At 42.8% G+C, this 19,274-nt stretch overlaps 1 protein-coding gene across 2 annotated transcripts in view; it reads right to left on the bottom strand.

The window, feature by feature from the left end:
- DPH6 (diphthamine biosynthesis 6) overlaps nucleotides 1-18,701 on the bottom strand; it is a 233,007-nt gene extending 214,306 nt beyond the window's left edge. The window contains exons 1-3 of one of the 2 annotated variants that reach the window (XM_088671286.1): nucleotides 18,672-18,701; nucleotides 14,971-15,065; nucleotides 12,492-12,685 (exon numbers count right to left, since the gene is read on the bottom strand). In XM_088671286.1, coding sequence (XP_088527412.1) covers nucleotides 12,492-12,685; nucleotides 14,971-15,040 — 264 coding nt within the window. In that variant the 5' untranslated portion in view covers nucleotides 15,041-15,065; nucleotides 18,672-18,701. Of the gene's footprint in view, nucleotides 1-12,491; nucleotides 12,686-14,970; nucleotides 15,066-18,532 lie in introns of both variants that reach the window. The other variant, XM_035110376.3, reaches the window with a different exon arrangement.
- Nucleotides 18,702-19,274: the final 573 nt, after the last annotated feature.

Below are 19,274 nucleotides of genomic sequence, written 5' to 3'. Positions count from 1 at the left end.
GGACTGAATCATGTGTTCCTGTGCTTTGCAATGCAGCAGTGTGAGATGACTACACACACACACACACACACACACACACACTTTTTCATTCAAATATATTGCTGCTGATTATTAATACCATCATACAGAACAGGCAACTCTGTTAACTATGCAGAGTTCAATCCCCAAAAGAAATATATCATTTTTGTTTTAAACAAATAGCAGATTTCAAAGTTGTTTTTATACAGACACACATTATGTGCACACACACACACCCCATCGTCATGATCATCACCTATAAACACTGCTCATCTGCCTTATTTAAAATTGCTTGCTAAAATTCTTATCTTACTGAAGTTGCATAGGTCCAGGCAGGCATGCATGTGTTACAAAAAGCCAAATTCTGGCTATAGGCAACAAAGAAACGCTTTGATAGCTTTTGTAAAATAGATCTGAACTATTTAATATTTTCCTATTAATTGTACATGTGGCAAAAAGGGGGTGAGATAATTCCCAATTTCCGAAGTCGCTTCCAAAGGGTATTTAATAAAATCTGTTATTGGCCATGTAGCAAGTCAACATTACAAAACTGACTAATTTACTAAGATCCTGATTGTGAGCAAAGCTGCTGCTAGACTGAAATGCAGCACTGTTTATTCATATACAAGCATTTCACTTAAGGGATAATGGCAGTGCTCCTAGAGGAATATAAAAGCAAAGTGATTAGCAATCATTACTGTTAATTAGTGTTCACTTTGCATCTAGAAGGATGAGCCTCCTCTTTATGAATAAATGGAAAGTTTTCTTTCTGAAGCCTTGCCAGACCTGCACTAGGTAAGCCTTGGACTGATAAGCAGACTTTAAAAGAAACAGGGGGTGGGGTGGGGAGGGGGGTGGAGAGAGAGAGAGAGATCTAGAGACAGATCAGCATCCAATTAATAAAGCCCAATTCTTAAACAGGAAAAGGTTTGAAAGGAATGAGTACAACTGGAAACTCATACTTCACATTGTGCAATCTCCCTGATAAAAGGAGGAAATGTGTGTTTATCAATGTGCTGTGAGCGCACAGTTCATTTGGCGTCCTGTAAACAATGCCTGGTTGCCCATTTCCGAATACATGTGAGAATCTTGCAGATCCAGAGCACCAGATTCAGCAGGCAAGGTCACACTAGCAGTGCCCTGGAAATGGGAAATTAGTGGGGAGGGGGGAACCCTGCAATCAGAGGTTTAAGTCTGACCAAAAAAAAGACAAACACACCCGGCTTTCTTGACATCTTTCAACACTAGCATCGCTGTCCCTGCGGATTCAATATTAACAGAGCAGGGCTGGAGGGAACGAAAAGGCACCCAAACAGGGACAGGTTCACTAAAAATGATGTTTACATAGTGCTCCGTATTTCCCATGGTAAGAAACCGCCTATGGGGGATCAAAAATGCAGCAGACCCTGTTCCCCACCGTCCTGCCCTAGAAATCACCCGCTGGAATTTTCTGTTAAAACATAGGGAATTATCAGCGCTAAGGAAGCTCTAGGAATATCTTAGGGGAAAGTCTTCTAGAAGCACAATCCTCACCATGTTTATCTGCAAGTATCTTGCACGGCTTTCAATACAACCTACTTTTTACGTCTGTACTGTATACTTGTGAGACTTAATCGTGTTTTGGAAACTGTTTGATGCTAAACCCTTTTGACTTGGGAAAGCATTCCATCAGCAAAGGTCACCTCTTCTAAACCAGGCATCCCCAAACTTCGGCCCTCCAGACGTTTTGGACTACAATTCCCATCTTCCCCGACCACTGGTCCTGTTAGCTAGGGAACATGGAAGTCGTAGGCCAAAACATCTGGAGGGCCGCAGTTTGGGAATGCCTGTTCTAAACCTTCCTCAGAAGCCACCTTTTCTGCATGGCCTTTGGCTTATGATGGGTAGGCAAACTAAGGCCCCGGGGGGCCGGATCCGGCCCAATCACCTTCTCAATCCGCCCCACGGACGGTCTGGGAATCAGGGTGTTTTTACATGAGTGTTTTTATTTAAAATGCATCTCTGGGTTATTTGTGGGGCATAGGAATTCGTTCATTATTATTTTTCAAAATATAGTCACCAAGGTCTGAGGGACGGTGGACTGGCCCCCTGCTGAAAAAGTATGCTAACCCCTGCTGGGCATCAGCCCCAGATGCAACTAGGTTTTAAGCACACGCAACTGCACTGGCTTCATTTGTCCCTTCCCTCCTTCTGTTGCTTCCTTCTTTTCTGGTTGCAAGATCCTTGGGGACAAAGAGAGCTGTCTATTTTTGCCTATGCAATGTATAGTTTTTAAACACAGTGTTGCCAGCTGTGAACCTTCAAGGTGAAAAGCAGAAACAAAGAGTGTTAGGCCACCTGAGCGGTTTTAACGCTCAGGGCGGCCAGACATTGACGTTGCCGAGGATCCTGGAGCCTGTCATGCTATCAGTAAATATACCTGATTTTCTCCGAGATGACTCCGCTTTCTAAACTCTGATAACAAAAAGTTGAACTGGCAAAATTGTATACACGGTGCTGTCAATTAGGATTGAGCCACTCGCATTTAAAAGGTCAGGTTTCTCTGCAAAAGCAAACGAAACAAAAATCATGGGTGCAGTATTTAGAAAAAAAGAGAGAGAAGGTTATGTGTATTCACAATCACAAATCAGTTTTGGTCTATAAATTACAGCAAGGTCTGACCTACAAATTATCGGGCTGGTTGTTATTTTTAACCATATAATGGGCTGTATTCAGCAGCGCATGAGTGGAAGACATGATAGCGCAACTTATCTTCCCATCGCTCTTCCCCCCCCCCTTGCAATCATCAGGACCCACCACTATCAGGGTGGGACCCTACCTAAGATTGTGGGAGAGTCATCCCCAAATCGACTCTAGAAAAATCAGCAAAACAGCTTACCATGGGATAATAACTGCTACATAGAACAATTTTAAAAGGCATTTACAGAATGCCCTTACCGTGTACCCCAATCTTGAATGTGGAGACACAGTACAGCGATGCCTCGCAAGACGAATTTAATTCGTCCCGTGAGTCGCTTCGTATAGCGAAAAATTCGTTTTGCGAAGCGGCTCCCATAGGAACGCATTGAATTTTTTTTTTAATCGTCTTGCGAGGCACCCTATGGGATGAAAAAAAATCGTCTTGCAAAGCGCGCCATAGGAAACTTTGTCTTGCGAGTCTCCATTGAAATCCAAAAACGCATTCGTCTTGCGAAAAATTCATCTTGTGAGGCATTCGTCTAGCGAGGTACCACTGTATATGATTTACTACAACTCCATCAAAACCAAAGCTTCTTTTTTTAAAAAAAAGCCCAAAACTGTCATTAATCCTAATCCATATGTAAACCATACTGGATTTTTACTTATTTTTTAGCCCTTGGTATGCATGCGCCTACGTCAAATTCAGCAACAAGGACTTTTCCCTTTCCCCCTTCTTCGGGTTTCACATTTTCCTGCAAAATGTGCATTCCTTTGCAACATATGGATGAAATCATGACCAACTGGGAAGATGTCCTAGTATTTAAATATGAATATTTCCTCCTTAACGTGTTTTATATGAACAGTCATATGATCATCCGATATTCATGAAAGGGGAAAAAAGGAGACAATAATTCTCAAATGGCTGAAGGAAGTTTTTATAAAAATAATTACATCCCACTTTTCTACTCAAAGTGGCTAACAATGAATTCATTAAAAAAACCGATTTATTCATTCCAGGTATTTGTACACAACTTACTATTCAGAATTTCTAAGCAGTGTGCATAAAAAAAATTAACTATACAGAGAGTAAGAAAAATTTAAATTCCTCAGAGAGAGAGAGAGAGAAACCAGCTTAAAATGCCTACTGAAATAGGAAAATCTTTGTCAAGCACCTGAATTTGAGCAAGGAAGGGTATTCCAGAGGATTGGTTCAGGCATGCTTCTGAACCATGGGGGACCACAAACATAGACTCCCCCAAAGATCTAAGTTATTAGGCATAGATACTAATTATCCAGGTGGCGCTGTGGTTAAACCACTGAGCCTAGGGCTTGCTGATCAGAAGGTTGGCGGTTCGAATCCCTGTGACGGGGTGAGCTCCCGTTGCTTGGTCCCAGCTCCTGCCAACCTAGCAGTTCGAAAGCACGTCAAAATGCAAGTAGATAAATAGGAACCGCTACAGCGGGAAGGTAAACGGTGTTTCCATGTGCTGCTCTGGTTTGCCAGAAGTGGCTTTGTCATGCTGGCCACATGACCTGGAAGCTATACGCCGGCTCCCTCGGCCAATAATGCGAGATGAGCGCGCAACCCCAGAGTCGGTCACGACTGGACCTAATGGTCAGGGGTCCCTTTACCTTTACTAATTACAAGTAAAATGTAACGCAGGAAAAGACACATTCAGCTTTCCAAATGTTCCTCCCACGAGCCTGAGAGCTTTGACTCCAAAGTCCAGCTTTTCATCCAGCTCTGTAACGCCAGCAGTTTTAGCAAAGTCCTGACTAGCATTTAAGGCCCTCTTAGCAATGCCTCAAAAAGAGTATTCTCTGTTCACTTTAAGGTATTAGCCCTGCAATGTCTCCATACATGGCACTCTCACTGAACTCAAAAGAATGCTGCAAGTATGGAAAAAGTTAGAAGTTTTTAAAAAAAACCCTATAAAGGGATTCAAATAAATCTTTCAAAAATTTAAAACTCATTATTCAGTATTACCGTGGTAGACGTCTATTAGAGCAATGACAGCTGAAAGGAGAAAGTGTTCTATTGGCAACACCAGGTGTATTTTTTCCATACCTATATGACAAGTCGTGAGTTGTATAAACGGTTTTATAGGTTGAGAAAACACATTAAAAGTTTAATACCTAATGCACGTGTTGGTATGTCCTGGTTTCTTTGACAGATAACGTATAAACAGGCAAAAAGGCAGGGGGTATTTGTGCAGAGTATTTGCAGAAGACATACAGTGAATGGAACAAAATAATAAATTGCAGGGTTTTCTCCTACATACAGACTCATTAGAGCTGAAATAACCAAAATAGCCAAAATGCTGTCGTCCAGATGTTGTTGGGACTACACATCTCACCAGCCCCATCTAGCATTGCCAGTGATCAGGGACGATGGGATCCAGCAATATCTGTAGGGTACCATATTGGCAGGTAAAAGGTAAGGTAAAGGGACCCCTGACCATTAGGTCCAGTCGTGACCGACTCTGGGGTTGCGCGCTCATCTCGCATTATTGGCCGAGGGAGCCGGCGTATAGCTTCCAGGTCATGTGGCCAGCATGACAAAGCCACTTCTGGCAAACCAGAGCAGCACATGGAAACGCCGTTTACCTTCCCGCTGTAGCGGTTCCTATTTATCTACTTGCACTTTGACGTGCTTTCGAACTGCTAGGTTGGCAGGAGCTGGGACCGAGCAACGGGAGCTCACCCCGTCACAGGGATTCGAACCGCCGACCTTCTGATCAGCAAGCCCTAGGCTCAGTGGTTTAACCACAGCGCCACCTGGGTCCCTAGGCTCAGTGATTTAACCACAGCGCCACCATATTGGCAGAGGGGTCTATAAATATGAAACTTCATTTTCCTCCGCCCCCAGCCAGCCATTTGGGAACCCGACATGTATGACTCCCTATAGTTCACAGCACAAGCTGAACTTAGATAAGAATTTAGAAGCCTGGACCTGTTTTAAGCCCTTGGGGTGAATGACAGAAGGCACTGCTTTAAAAGATTCACTATCCGGGCTGGTGCAAAATGGAAGTCCCCCATTCTTGCTTAATTTAAGAAGCAGAACAAAATTATGTGACCGTGTCATTATTCATCAGTCAGATAAGAAGAAAAACAACTCTTCAGGTGTTCCATGTAGGGGAAAGTAAACACTTGGTGCCACTTGTTTGCAGGTGACCAGCATATTTTAGAACTCTGGGTTGGAAAGTGATGGAAAAGAAAACAGAGGCAGGTGACAGAGCTAACACACTTGTTCCCTCTATTCTCCATCACTTGTACGGGATGCCTGAAGAGAACCAGAAATACCAACAGATCATAATGCAGATCTTGGTAACTCTAACAATGAACCTATCTTACACAGCAGCACCCGGAAGCAAATTGCCTACCTATTAATACAGTACTGACAATTATAATGATGCATATTTGCAAGAGGGGCAGTAAAACATTGAAAACACAGAAATCACAGAAATGCATATTCTTTTAAACTTGCATAAGCTTTTGCCACAGACAGAAGCTGATAGGATTTGGGGTCCAACAACGTCCAGAAGGCCATCCTATATGTGATGCCAATATGTGTGTGTGTTTGTGTGTAAAATTTGTATACCACATATCACAATGCAAAATGAGAACAAGGCAGTCCTTGTGGTATTGTGGTCTTGGCTGTTTAAGGCTTTATAAGTCAAAACCAGCATTCTGAATTAGGCCTAGAAACTAATTGGCAGCCAGTGGACCTTTTCAATCATGGTGCCCTCCCTAGAGAATCTACTGGCTGTCAAATGTTCTTGCCTGTATCTTTTCAGGAAAGGGCAAAGACATTAAAAAAAAAAATTCCCCTGCATGTTTTATAGCAGGTTTCAATGGTGTTTGGGTGGATTTACTGGTTTTTACTGGTTGCCCTTTTAGAGCTTCTACTGTAACTGTTGATTTACCCCAAGGACAGCCAACATGATGCTCTCCAGATGTTGCTGGACTCCCAGCTCCCACCGGCCCCAGCCAGCATGGCAAATGGTCAGAGACTATAATCCAACATATGGAGGGCTCTACACTGACTGCCCCAATTCGGACTGTATGCTAACCTGGCAGTTTTACTGGAAGACATTTTAGAAATTATTTAAATAGGTAACAATACTTTGGAAGGTTATTTTCCAGTACACAAAATATTCAAATTGTAAGATGTTTTATTCAGAAGTATAGTCATTAAAACATATTCTCTTCACTAGCTCCTATTACTATATACAGTTCAGTAAGTGGTGTACAACTCAAAAAAGAACTAGTCTGCATTATATCAAAGCATTATTTCATGGAAATAAACCATGTTTTATAATATAATATAGAATGTTTGGCTCCTGCAAAAAGCATTAGTCCGATGTTTCAAACCCTGAGCAATTCCATAACAGGAGACTATAGTTTAAGCTAACTACAGCCAGTACACTTTCGTTCCTTTCCAGCTAGGCCATGGTTTAGCAACCCATAATGATGATGTCCAAAAGAGCCCTACTTCAGTAACTGATCTTGTTTTCAAAGGGGTGTCAAAATAATGCTGCTTCTAAAAACTTTACATCAGGGTCCCCAAACTACGGCCCCCGGGCCGGATGCGGCCCAATTGGCCTCCCAATCCGGCCCGCGACGATCTTCAAAATTGGCAAAAAATCGCCGAAAATCCTTTGTGCGCATGCGTATGGGCCTCTCCCGACCCAGAAGAGGTCATTTCCGATGCACTTCCGGGTCGGGGGAGGCCCATACGCATGCGCACAAGCGATTTTCGGCGATTTTTTCCGACCGTGTTTGTGTGCGCATGCGCACAGGCGCGCACTCCCCCGCCCTCCGCCCCGCTGCGCGCGCACTCCCCTACCCTCCGGCCCGCCGTGCGGTCGGCGCGGCGGGCACCGGCCCGAAGCCCAGTAAGTCTGGGGACCCCTGCTTTACATCCTTCTTTTCTTTTAATAATTCTTTAATAATTATTACTATTTCAACAAAATGAACAGAATATAGATTTACAATCACCAAAATGAAAGAGGGATTTTATCTCAGGGAGGTTAAACAACATTCAGTGTGTCCTTGCGTATGCCTTCAAAATATTTAATTTGATTCCAGTATATTACATTGCCCTTTTGTGACAAACACTCAAAAATATATTACAGTTAACAAAAAATACCCATACCCCAAACCAGAAATGGGAGATTAACACACAGGAATCTTTTGAGGTACACTGGGGTGCAATATCGTCATCCCCTGTCGCCAATTAATACATGCAACTAGTTATCCGCAGCAAGAACTGGATCAGGGCCTTCATCCTTTTCCCATGCGAATAAAAAACCTAACATGGATAACTCCTACATTCTTCTTTCCTATAAATTACCCAATTATTTATTGGCATATGCAAGATTTCAAGTACAATTTTAGAACTGTTTTAAATGAATTCAGCTGTAAAAGCACAGTTATAGAATGTCTATCATTAATGCAATTGATTCCATATATTTATATATTTAAATTTTCTTGAAGTGAAATTAATATCTGTTCAGAGCAAAAAAAAAAAAACACCTCACTTATTTAGTCCAAGACAACTTGATAACATCTCTTTCTACCATAGTTATAAATATCTTGCACAAACTTCCAAAGCAGGAGTTGTCAAGATATAACATTAGCATTAATTTATGTCATAACTGACTGTTATTCTCAAGATAATAGCAAAGTATTCAGTCCATGCTGTCTGGAGAAAATTGAAAAAGAAACTTTGTCCTGTCACTAATCATTTAATTAAATCTATCAATAACATGTTCTCTTTTACACTTCTTACAACTTGATCCTCAATGTGCTGTGCATTGAGGAAGTTAAAATGAATATACCAAGAACTATGGCTGCTGTGTATTACCACAATTGTGGTGCTACACTAGCAGTGCAGAGAGACAGATACCTCAACAAAAAACAAGCAGAGTAAACAAAAAACAGTTATAAAAGTTTTCCACTAGTAGAAGCAGAATCTTGCCAACAAGAGCCAAACTGGTCAGGGATTGAAATATTAGCTGTGCTTGAGCACAGCTCTAACAGTTTAGCGCTACATACAGAGGCATCCACAAGAGCAACAGATGTGTTAGACTCATGTGCTTCCTCATCCCTTTCCTGTTTTAACCTTCTCTTTCAAAGAAACTTGGCTCAGCATTAAATACAAAGCAGAGAACCTTCCCTTACTTTACTAAGGTTTTTCTGTAACTTCCATCATAGAGCTTCAGTATGTTGATGACAACATAGTGTGTGCACACTAAATACTAAATATCTTTGTAGAAGTTTATGAAAAGCCTGGCCTATTGTTCAACATCAAAAAAAAAAACAACCAAAGTGCTGTACCAACAAGCACAAAACAACCCTTCTGCAGCGCCACAAATCCAACTCAATGGTGTAACATTGGAAAGTGTCAATCACTTCTCCTACCTGGGCAGTTATCTTTCCACAAGAGCCAACATTGATGCCAAAATCCAGCATCACCTGGGCTCTGTTAGTGCAGCTTTCTCCCGATTGAAGTACAGTGGTACCTCTACTTACGAATTTAATGCGTTCCGAACGCACATTCGTAAGTCGAAAAAAATTGTAAGTCGAATCCCATAAGAATGCATTGGGAGGAAAATATTGTAAGTCGAAGCAACCCTATCCAAAAATTCGTAAGTAGAAAAAATCCTATCTAAACCGCATCCAAGATGGCGGCCGGAGCTCCATTCGTAAGTAGAAACATTCGTAAGTAGAGTAAGTAGAATTCGTTTTTCGGCTGGGAACAGCTGGAAAAACGGGGGTTTCCCGGGGAATACGGGAAACTTGGCAGCTATGATTACTATACGTGTGTAAAACATGGACCACTTATAAACACCACCTCCAACTCCTTGAAAGATTCAATCAACCGTGTCTCCAAAAAATTGTATGCAACACTTGGGAAGATAGACGAACTAATGCCAGTGTACTGGAAGAAGCAAAGATCACCAGTGTTGAAGCAATGGTTCTTCAACAACAACTTCATTGGACTGGTCATGTTGTTCAGATGACTGATTAATTCCTGTGTTTCTCCAAAAATAAGACACCATCTTATATTTATTTTCCCTTAAAAAACAACAAGACTATGGCTTATTTACAGGGGATGTCTTTTTTTTTCTCCTCCTCCTGCCGCGGCTGGCATTGCTGCTGTGCCTATCACTATGTCTTATTTTCGGGGTATGACTTATATTCCTTGAATACTTAAAAATCCTGCTACGGCTTATTTTATGGCTACGTCTTATTTTCGGAGAAACGGGGCATCGTCTTCCAAAGCAACTATTCTATTTTGAACTTAAAAATTGTAAGCATGATGGAAAGTATAATGAGGGTGGTCAACAAAAATTGCATCTAGCACTGCACAGTACAACTGCTACAATGGGCAGAAAATTTTTGTTAGGTGGTCCTCCACAATCCTCAGTAATTTTCAAGTGGTCCATGGAGTGAAAATGTTTGGGGACCACTAGTCTATTGGATTACTACAAAGATTTCTGAGTTACTGGTCACACAGAACTTGATCCTCCTGGAGAAGGGTTTGAAATTTATGTCCTATCCTAAGGACAATAATTTTTAAAACTTGCTTATTCAATGAACCCTTTCCCCATTGACCTTCTGCCATGAAACTTCTGTCGATTCAGATGGAACATTGTACAGGCCTACTAGACTTCACCTTTGCTCCCAAGCAACCTGAAAGTTCACCCAACCCTGTCCTACACCAGCACATTGCAGAGGAAGACTGGTACTGATGGCCAAGCCATCTTCCTAAGTTTATTCCCCACTGATCTCCTTACTGAAGAACGCTAATAAAGTCCAGGGCTACCAAAAGCAGTTTGAAAGCCACTTCCTCAGAACCACTGCAAGCTTTTCCCTTTCACACTAAGAAGTAATTCAAATTTCTTTTTCAGGCCCCTCTTGGAACCAATTATTTTACAGTTCGACTAGGATCTGTGGAATCCAACCTAGGGCTAAGTGAACATTCCATCAGCGCAAGGATTCCAGCCTGCACTGCAGAATGTAACCCCCCCCCTTCCCCCTACTTCCCCTTAGAAAGTCTGTTCTTCTAGGGATTCCCCCAACCCTTTGGAGAAGATTCAGGGAAGACACAGGGCATGCATAGGAGGGAGAGGAAAGTCCCATTGTGCAAGCAGAAATCCTTATAGTACACTGTATTTCCTTGAACCTGTGGGCATACTAAAAATATTCTGCTGAGACCCATCACTGATTTTTCTTAGCTGAGTGGAGCTCAAACAAGCTATTGTCCTGCAAAGGAAATCCAAGTTTAGAAACACAAGGATTGCTATTATTCTGACCAATAAAGATTTTCTACAAAGTAGCAGAATTTCTCTTACAGAGCAACAACAAGCAGCATCCTGCTTGGAATTCATCCTCTGCTGTATCACCAGTGCAATACAGTGGAATTATTTCTACCTGCCCACCTGGCTGGGTTTCCCCAGCCACTCCAACAAAAGATTAAAAATACATTAAAACACCAGTCATTAAAAACTTCCCTAAACAGAGCTGCCTTCAGATCCAGCAACACCACAGAAAATTCACAACACAGCCCTACAAACATAACATAACAGCACCTTCTAAAATAAACTCCTTTTATCCAGACCACAGTGTAACTATCTTAATTCAAATCACGGTAGAGCTAAAAACAAAACTGTAAGACAGAAAATAATTTTATTTTTGTTTCACATGTCAGCATAGCTTCCCCATTCAGAGAGTGGACGGCGCCAAGAAATCTGCTCAGAGACATATTCTGTTCATTATGTTAGTAGGAAACCCCATTTTTCTAGGAGCTTTGCTGGTTAGCTGAAAAAGGCCAGTTTGATAAAGACTGGCATGAAGCTAACTTGCCCCAACCAACCATAGTAACTTAAGGCTAACCACCGTTTGGGCATTAAAACAAAGGTGTGGGAATGTGTGGCTTTCCAGATGTTGTGTGACTACAGTTTCCATTGTCCACTGCCACTGGCCATGCTGGTTGGGGATGGTAGGAGTTGGGTTACGTGTTCCTCGTCCCTGCATTAGCATTTCATTTTGGCTAGTAGAGTCTAGAATGGAAGCAACAGCTTCCTAGCTCCTCTTCATGGCACCAGAGAAGGGAGCGCATGAGCCCAAGGTTTGATGTTGCTCACGCCTGTAACAATAAACCATGGCTATCATAACATTCAAACAAGGCCAATATATTCTATTTATGCTTGCTACTTAAAAAAAAACCTAGGTGAAAATGCCACTAATAATTCAGAATATCACCAATAACAAAACTGCAATTGAAAAAGTACTATGTAAGGCTCCGAGTAAGGAACACAATATAAATAATAAATTCCTTCCTCTTTGATTTTGCTTTAAAATTCATTGGCTTATTCCCGGAGAAGACGTGTTCCCTACAGTTGAGCACAGAAACAAAAGATACGAAACCTTAGAAATTGGAAGCAACAAAACATAATATATCAGCAGTGTAAAACCTGGAAGACATTGAATCACAAGGAGCATACAATTCTTCTTATGTTTCTCTTTTGTACTTCTTAGCATAAATCAGTTTTACTACTATAATGGGGTCTTTAGCCTGAAGTCAGGAAGCAACAATAAAGTGCAGAATAAGCTATAAATTAAGACCCATTTCATCTAAGTTTATTCTCTATAGGAAACGGCATGTAGAGCAAAAAATATACAGTAGAGGAATACAGGAGTGGTGACTACAGGCCTCGGGCCTACAGCCTAGCTATATTGAACATTTCTTTATTTTTAGCTTTAGGAATTCTCACACAACCTACCTTAACAAGTTCCAGAAGTTTATAAAGATCTTCAACCTCATCACCTTCACATCTGGTATATACTTTGCCAGTTTCCACACTGGTGCCCTTAATAGTGCGACGATAAAGTGGCAAGCCCATGGCTTCTGCATATAACTCTATAGCATGGTGCCCCACCGTTTGATACATGTAGCTGTCCAGCTCATCAGTCCCTTCTGGAAGACAGACAAAAGTAACGCTGTATTAGCTAATATTTACAATATGAAATAATAAGGAAGAAGAGCCTGCCCTCCAGTTTTGTTTCAAATAGAACCCATCTGCACTATACATTTTAAACAGTATCATACCATTTCAATCAGTCAAGTCTTGCCCCAAAGAATCCTGGGAACAGCTGAGAGCTGTTAGGAGACCCCTATTTCCCACATAGGGCTAAAATTCTCATCACACTAAAAAAAAAAACTACAGTCCCCAGAATTATTTGGGGGGAACCATGACTGTTTAAAACGTTATAATAATGTTTTAAATGTTTTGTGCAGATGAAGTTATGGATGAATCAACCTGACCACTTTTGTACGTGGATGGGAATTACTTTATTCTCCAGCTTTGTGCAATTTTCCAACAAGTGTTTTGCCCCCCAAGTCACCATGGGAACAGCAGTTTCATGTCTCGTGGGTTGCTACTTACGTATTTCCACCGCTATCCCAACAGGAAATAAAAGTGATAATGTCACAGGGGCAGAAACAACCATGTAGCAACAACACAAAACAAAACTGGCTTTGTAAACAATCATCTGTGTCTCTCACATAGCAGCTTCGAGATGTTATAAATCACTTTTGATGTTTTATTACCGTCAAATGGTAGATAAATGTTGCGACATAAATAGTAAAGTACAGTAAAGTACATCGAGTCTATATGCATACACAGAGCAATCAGCTTCTACTTTGTGTTGTTAGGTCTAATCCATGCAATTCTTTAAAAAGCCAAAGCCCTAAAAAGCTGCAAATGACAACTCCATAAAATAACCCATTATCCAGTAATAGAATAAGACTACAGCTAACCTGTCTTAAAAGAAATCAAGAGATACTCCCAGCCTCCAAATCATGGAAGACAACCCAGAATGGCAACAAGGGACAGAGCTAGGCACTCATCCCCACTCCCTTTTTTTGTGCATTATAACTTTGAAGAATGCCTGAAGAAGGCTTTAGAATTAGAGAATTGCGAGCCCAGAAATTCATTTTGTGTATCAGAACTGAACAGAGCTCATAGTCCTTCCACACAAAAAATGCAACTCCTGTGTATGCCAAGCATTCTTCATTTCAGCATAATTTAGGTCAGCAGTATGCAGATGACCCCCAGCTCTACCTCTCTTTTAAATCAGAACCAGTGAAGGCAGTGAAGGTCCTGTGTGAGTGCCTGGAGGTGGTTGGAGGATGGATGGCGGCTATCAGATTGAGGTTGAATCCGGACAAGACAGAAGTACTGTTTTTGGGGGACGAGAGGCAGGCAGGTGTGGAGGACTCCCTGGTCCTGAATGGGGTAACTGTGCCCCTGAAAAAGCAGGAGCGCAGCCTGGGAGTCATTTTGGACCCACAACTGTCCATGGAGGCACAGGTCAATTCTGTGTCCAGGGCGGCTGTCTACCAGCTCCACCTGGTATGCAGGCTGAGACCCTACCTGCCCGCAGACTGTCTCGCCAGAGTGGTGCATGCTCTGGTTATCTCCCGCTTGGACTACTGCAATGCGCTTATGTGGGGCTACCTTTGAAGGTGACCCAGAAACTGCCATTAATCCAGAATGCGGCAGCTAGACTAGTGACTGGGAGTGGCCGCTGGGACCACATAACACCGGTCCTGAGAGATCTACACTGGCTCCCAGTAAGTTTCCGAGCACAATTCAAAGTGTTGGTACTGACCTTTAAAGCCCTAAACGGCCTCTGTCCTGTATACCTGAAGGAGCGTCTCCACCCCTATCATTCAGCCCGGACACTGAAATCCAGCACCGAGGGCCTTCTGGCGGTTCCCTCATTGCGAGAAGTGAGGTTACAGGGAACCAGAAAGAGGGCCTTCTCGGTAGTGACACCCGCCCTGTGGAACGCCCTCCCAGCAGATGTCAAGGCAATAAGCAACTATTTTACATTTAGAAGACAACTGAAGGCGGCCCTGTTTAGGGAAGTTTTTAACATTTGATGCTGTACTGTTTTTAATATGCAGTTGGAAGCCACCCAGAGTGGCTGGGGAAACCCAGCCAGATGGGCGGGGTATGAATAATAAATTATTATTATTGTTGTTGTTGTTGTTGTTATTGTTATTGTTATTGTTATCAGCAGCAAAATCATTATTTGCTGCTATTATTAAACATCTGGGAGTCAGAAATCATTGCCAGTCTAGCACAAATCATTCAGAGATGTACCGGTAGAGATTCAACACTAGTCCTCCAGCACAGTGAGTAGGGTGGTAGAGTTTGAGGGTTACCTACCATAAAGGAAATGTGAAATTCTCACCTTTGTTTTCAGCAGGTCTTAGATTGGCTAAGGCAACAATCTGGTGTCCAGCAGCAACACAATGCATCATATTGTAACAGCTGTCTTTCCCACCACTGGAAAAAAAGAACCAGTTGTATAAAAACAGCTCTGCAATGATTTCAAGTGTCATTTCAAAATGATAAAATATACAGATGAGAAAATGTCTACTGGGGGATTTATTTATTTTTACTTCTTTTCAGAAATCCTTAAGAAAGTTAAAAGTAGCACGTATATAATTTGGCTTGTAAGTATTTGTACCCCAACCCATCACTTGCTGAATACACACTTGATATCCAGTTAGTGTTCTACACATAGAGGGAAGGCCTCATTTCTTTAACTTCACACAAGGCCCCCTGTGCACAATGATTTCCACACAGAATAAATGGGGAGATCAAAGTTCCAATTGCACAGAAAAGCATCACAGAACTTTGGATCCCAACCAGTGTTTGCAACATAGGGACTCTTGGGCTTATAATGCTAATTATCTGAGCTAAACCTACATGGATCCTTTAAAAATATATATACTCTGCAGCCAGGTCACAAGCTTGTCTCTGTGCACAAATATGCATTTTATATTTCTCTGACTCAGTGCCCAATTGGGTCTGTAATTGCTAGTGTGAAAAATGTTCATAAAAAAGAGTAAGATTGGTATGAAGAATAAAATGTCTCAGATTTTGCAGACTTGAGCTTTATACAAAAATGAGCCAGCGTTGTGCCATTCTGCTTGAGTGAAGTTATTAAAAACAAACCATGAGCATAAGATAATTTACTGCAAGCAAAGCAACAAGCTTTAAAAGCACTTAAACCCCCGTTTTCAGTGACTTCACATAGGGTGAATCTCAAATGCAAAGCAACGTTGTGTGGGTGCAAGACTGCCATCAGAGACAATTTAGCTGCTAAGGACATTAGATGGAATGAAAGCTACTAAACGCCAAAGTACTTGTGATGCACAAATGCTTGATTCTTTACAGGTAATTTCCCTGGCTTTAAAAAAAGATGCTCCATTTGCTATTACTTCTCAGAGCATTAATATGACTGTGCTCTTTAAAGAAAAGTAAGCACATCTAAAGTGCAAACCCCCAAACAAGAAAACTGTACAAATATACTTAAAGCACAGTCCTGTACATGTCTATTCAGAAGTATGTCCCATTGAGTTGAATGGATTTACACCTAAACAAGTAAGTATAGGATTGGTCCCACTGAATTCAAGAGCAGGTTATTAACACAAACAGCAGTTCACAGAATTGTAGATTTACTGTCTAAGTCAGGGGTTGTCAACCGGGTCCCTACCGCCCACTAGTGGGCGTTTCAGGATTCTAGGTGGGCGGTAGGGGGTTCTACGGCACAAGCTGAATCCTTCCATCTAGCACTGGTGGGAGGTAAGGAAATTTTACCATCATGCATTAGTGGGCGGTAGGTATAAAAAGGTTGACTGCCCCTGGTCTAAGTGCATATACTGTAGAAATAATGTATATATTTTTAAAAGTCACAGATTGTGTTCTTCTACCATCTCCCTGGGTACCTGAGCTGGGCTACATGTTGCTGCTAAGATGGCTTCCTTCAGTCAACCATATTAACCACTACTACCCAGTCCCCGGTCAGAGCATTACCAGCATGCTACTCTGGTATATGTGCCTGTCCCACCCACAGCCAGAAATGACTTTCGATTGGAAGCAGCAGGGTTCATTTTTGACATCCCAATATTTTCCTGCCGGAAACCTTCTCACACACAAGCAACCCACTTTATCAATAAATACAGAACACAGACCCACTTTCCCACAAAAGCCCCAAATCACCACGATTTACTGAAGGTGACGATCTGTCTTTACGTCCCATTTCAAGGGTTTGTTCATTTGTATGAAACCAGGCATCAATGTACCCACAGAGAAATTCCGCAAGAGGGAGGAGTCAAGTTGCAGAAGAAAATTACTAACTAATGTGAAACACAGGTGGTTTGTGCATGAAACCCCTTCAAGCAAATCAAAGCATGTAACAAGGCCCTCCTTGGACTCCTGGCCTTCAAATGCCTGAGTAAGCTGACAATGGGCAACTGCTCCCCTTGGCCTTTTAATGTGTTTACACATGCATGCAAAACTTCCAACATTTTAGCTTACTTCTCAAACTAAAGGAAGCAGACATATATGCATCCTATGAGACTGCAGGACAGCAGCTAGAGCAGGAACTTTTGTGCACTTATTATTGATGATAAACCACTAATCAGCCAAAGTGCAAAATTCTGCAAAGTGTTGGTAGCCACCTTCACTAATAGATGAATGAAATGGCGGCCACCTGCAGGCCCATTTACCTCAAGCTGGTGATTAAAGTGTACAGACAGTATGGTGGACATGAGTCGGGGAGAAAATATACATGTGTGTGTGTTTCTGTTTGTGATAAGTGGTCCCCAGGTCTGTGGTAACTTGGCCGGAGGGCTAAGCACTATGAACTTGTGAGCTGAGCAAGCACATTCCCTGAGGTTTACAAGATTCAGGAAGGCACAAAACACCCAATACATTTAGAAATAGCTCAGCCTCTTCAAGTTTGAGAACAAATCCCTGCAAAAACAGGTGTTTCCAAGGCCAGCTCCATCTCTTTCCCTTTGTAAATGTTGCCATGCTGTGTTCACACTATACCCTTAAAACACATTCAAAACACATTATTTCCTTCAAAGTATTCTGGACACTGTAACTTTTTAAGGGTTGTTAGGAATACAGTAGTAACTGTGAGTGGTAAACTACAGTGCCCAGGATTTTTTGAGGGAAAGAATGTTTCAAATCTCCTTAAAGGTATGGTGTAGGACAGGCATAGGCAACCTTGGCTCTCCAGATGTTTTGGAACTACAACTCCCATGATCCCTGACCACTGGCCCTGTTAGCTAGGGATCATGGGAGTTGTAGTTCCAAAACATCTGGAGAGCCAAGGTTGCCTATGCCTGGTGTAGGACATAGCATAAACATAACCCACGACTTCCTACGTAACCCTACCCACAGAGAAGCAAGGGGTGAGGTGGACATCTGGGTGGCCAATGTGAGCTGGACGGGGGGGGGGGGAATGACCTGATCCTGCATGCTCTTATTGTTCTTAGGACACTGTGCAAGATCAAACAGATGGCTATAAGAAAACCTCAGCACCTTCTATATTAACCCACACAGAAAAAGTTGTCCTTGCCCCCACTATGCACAGGGCTGAAAGGGGAAGCAAAAAACAAAACCCCAGGGAGCATATGCTGCAGAGATGACCCGCAAATGCTGCACGGTTCAAAATCAGCCAGTCGACTCCGGAGAGAGCAAAGCAAAGCAGGAAGCGTGAGGTCAGACGGGCTGAGAGGGGGTAGAAAGGAAATTGCTGATTACAAACAGAAAGGTGGTGGTGGGAGGGGAAACGGATCATAGGAGGCTGATCTTAGCTTGCCCCCTTACTTCACTCCGCCAGCCACCACCGCGCTATATGCGGCTCCAGCACTTCTCCCTTATGTAGAAACTTTGCAGTCCATTGTGAGGGCAGCCCTTACACACACACACACACACACAACGTTCTTTTTTACCTGATTAAAGCCACTACTTTCATGTTGCACAACACCCTGGGCTGGATTTAAGTGCATGCGAAGAGCGCCCGGGGTTAAGAGTGCAAGCCACCAACTAGGCGCAAACACACCAACACACACACTGCCTCTTCCAACCCACGTTGCTCCCCGGCTGCTGCTGCTGCTGTCTGATGCTTCCTTCCTTCCCCGGGAAGTCCCCACCCGCCTGGGTCTGTCCCGCGAGCTGCCTGAACAAAACAATCACGTTTCGCAGCCGTAATGAGGAATTCCCTCCGTCCCTTTGGCAGCATGAAGTCGGGCCGCAGGCGACAAACTGCAAGAGCCAGCCCTGCCGTGATATGAGCGGACGGGTAGGGGGGTGGGGTGGGGAGGCTAAATTTCAGGCACAGCATCGGACATCTATGACCTGGCACTGAGGCGGTTTCTAGTGAGGGCAAGGCTGAGCGCACGTGTGCGATTGCTGCCTAGCTGCTGCGTGATTTAGAAGCGCCTTTCCTGGTTCTCGCACAGCAGCGCTTGGATTGTGGCACGCTCCGCTCTGGGCTTTGAATGCCAGGTTTCAGACTCAGAGCGTGGAAAGTAATAAAAAGAGTGCCTCTGAGCTTGTGCCGGGTGCATTTCCGTCGTCGAGCAGCCAGAGCCAGTCAGTGTAGGCTATGAAATGAAGGGAACTTCTACGTTACAGCCAGGCTTAAACGCCGAAATTCCCCTTTTTCTTTTAGTAAGCCGTTAGGTGAGCAAG

This window comes from Zootoca vivipara, chromosome 1 (genome assembly GCF_965207765.1).
Source record: "Zootoca vivipara chromosome 1, rZooViv2.hap1.1, whole genome shotgun sequence".
NCBI lineage: Eukaryota > Metazoa > Chordata > Lepidosauria > Squamata > Lacertidae > Zootoca > Zootoca vivipara.
Note: the sequence above shows the minus strand (reverse complement) of the source record. Positions and strands in the feature narration are given on the sequence as shown.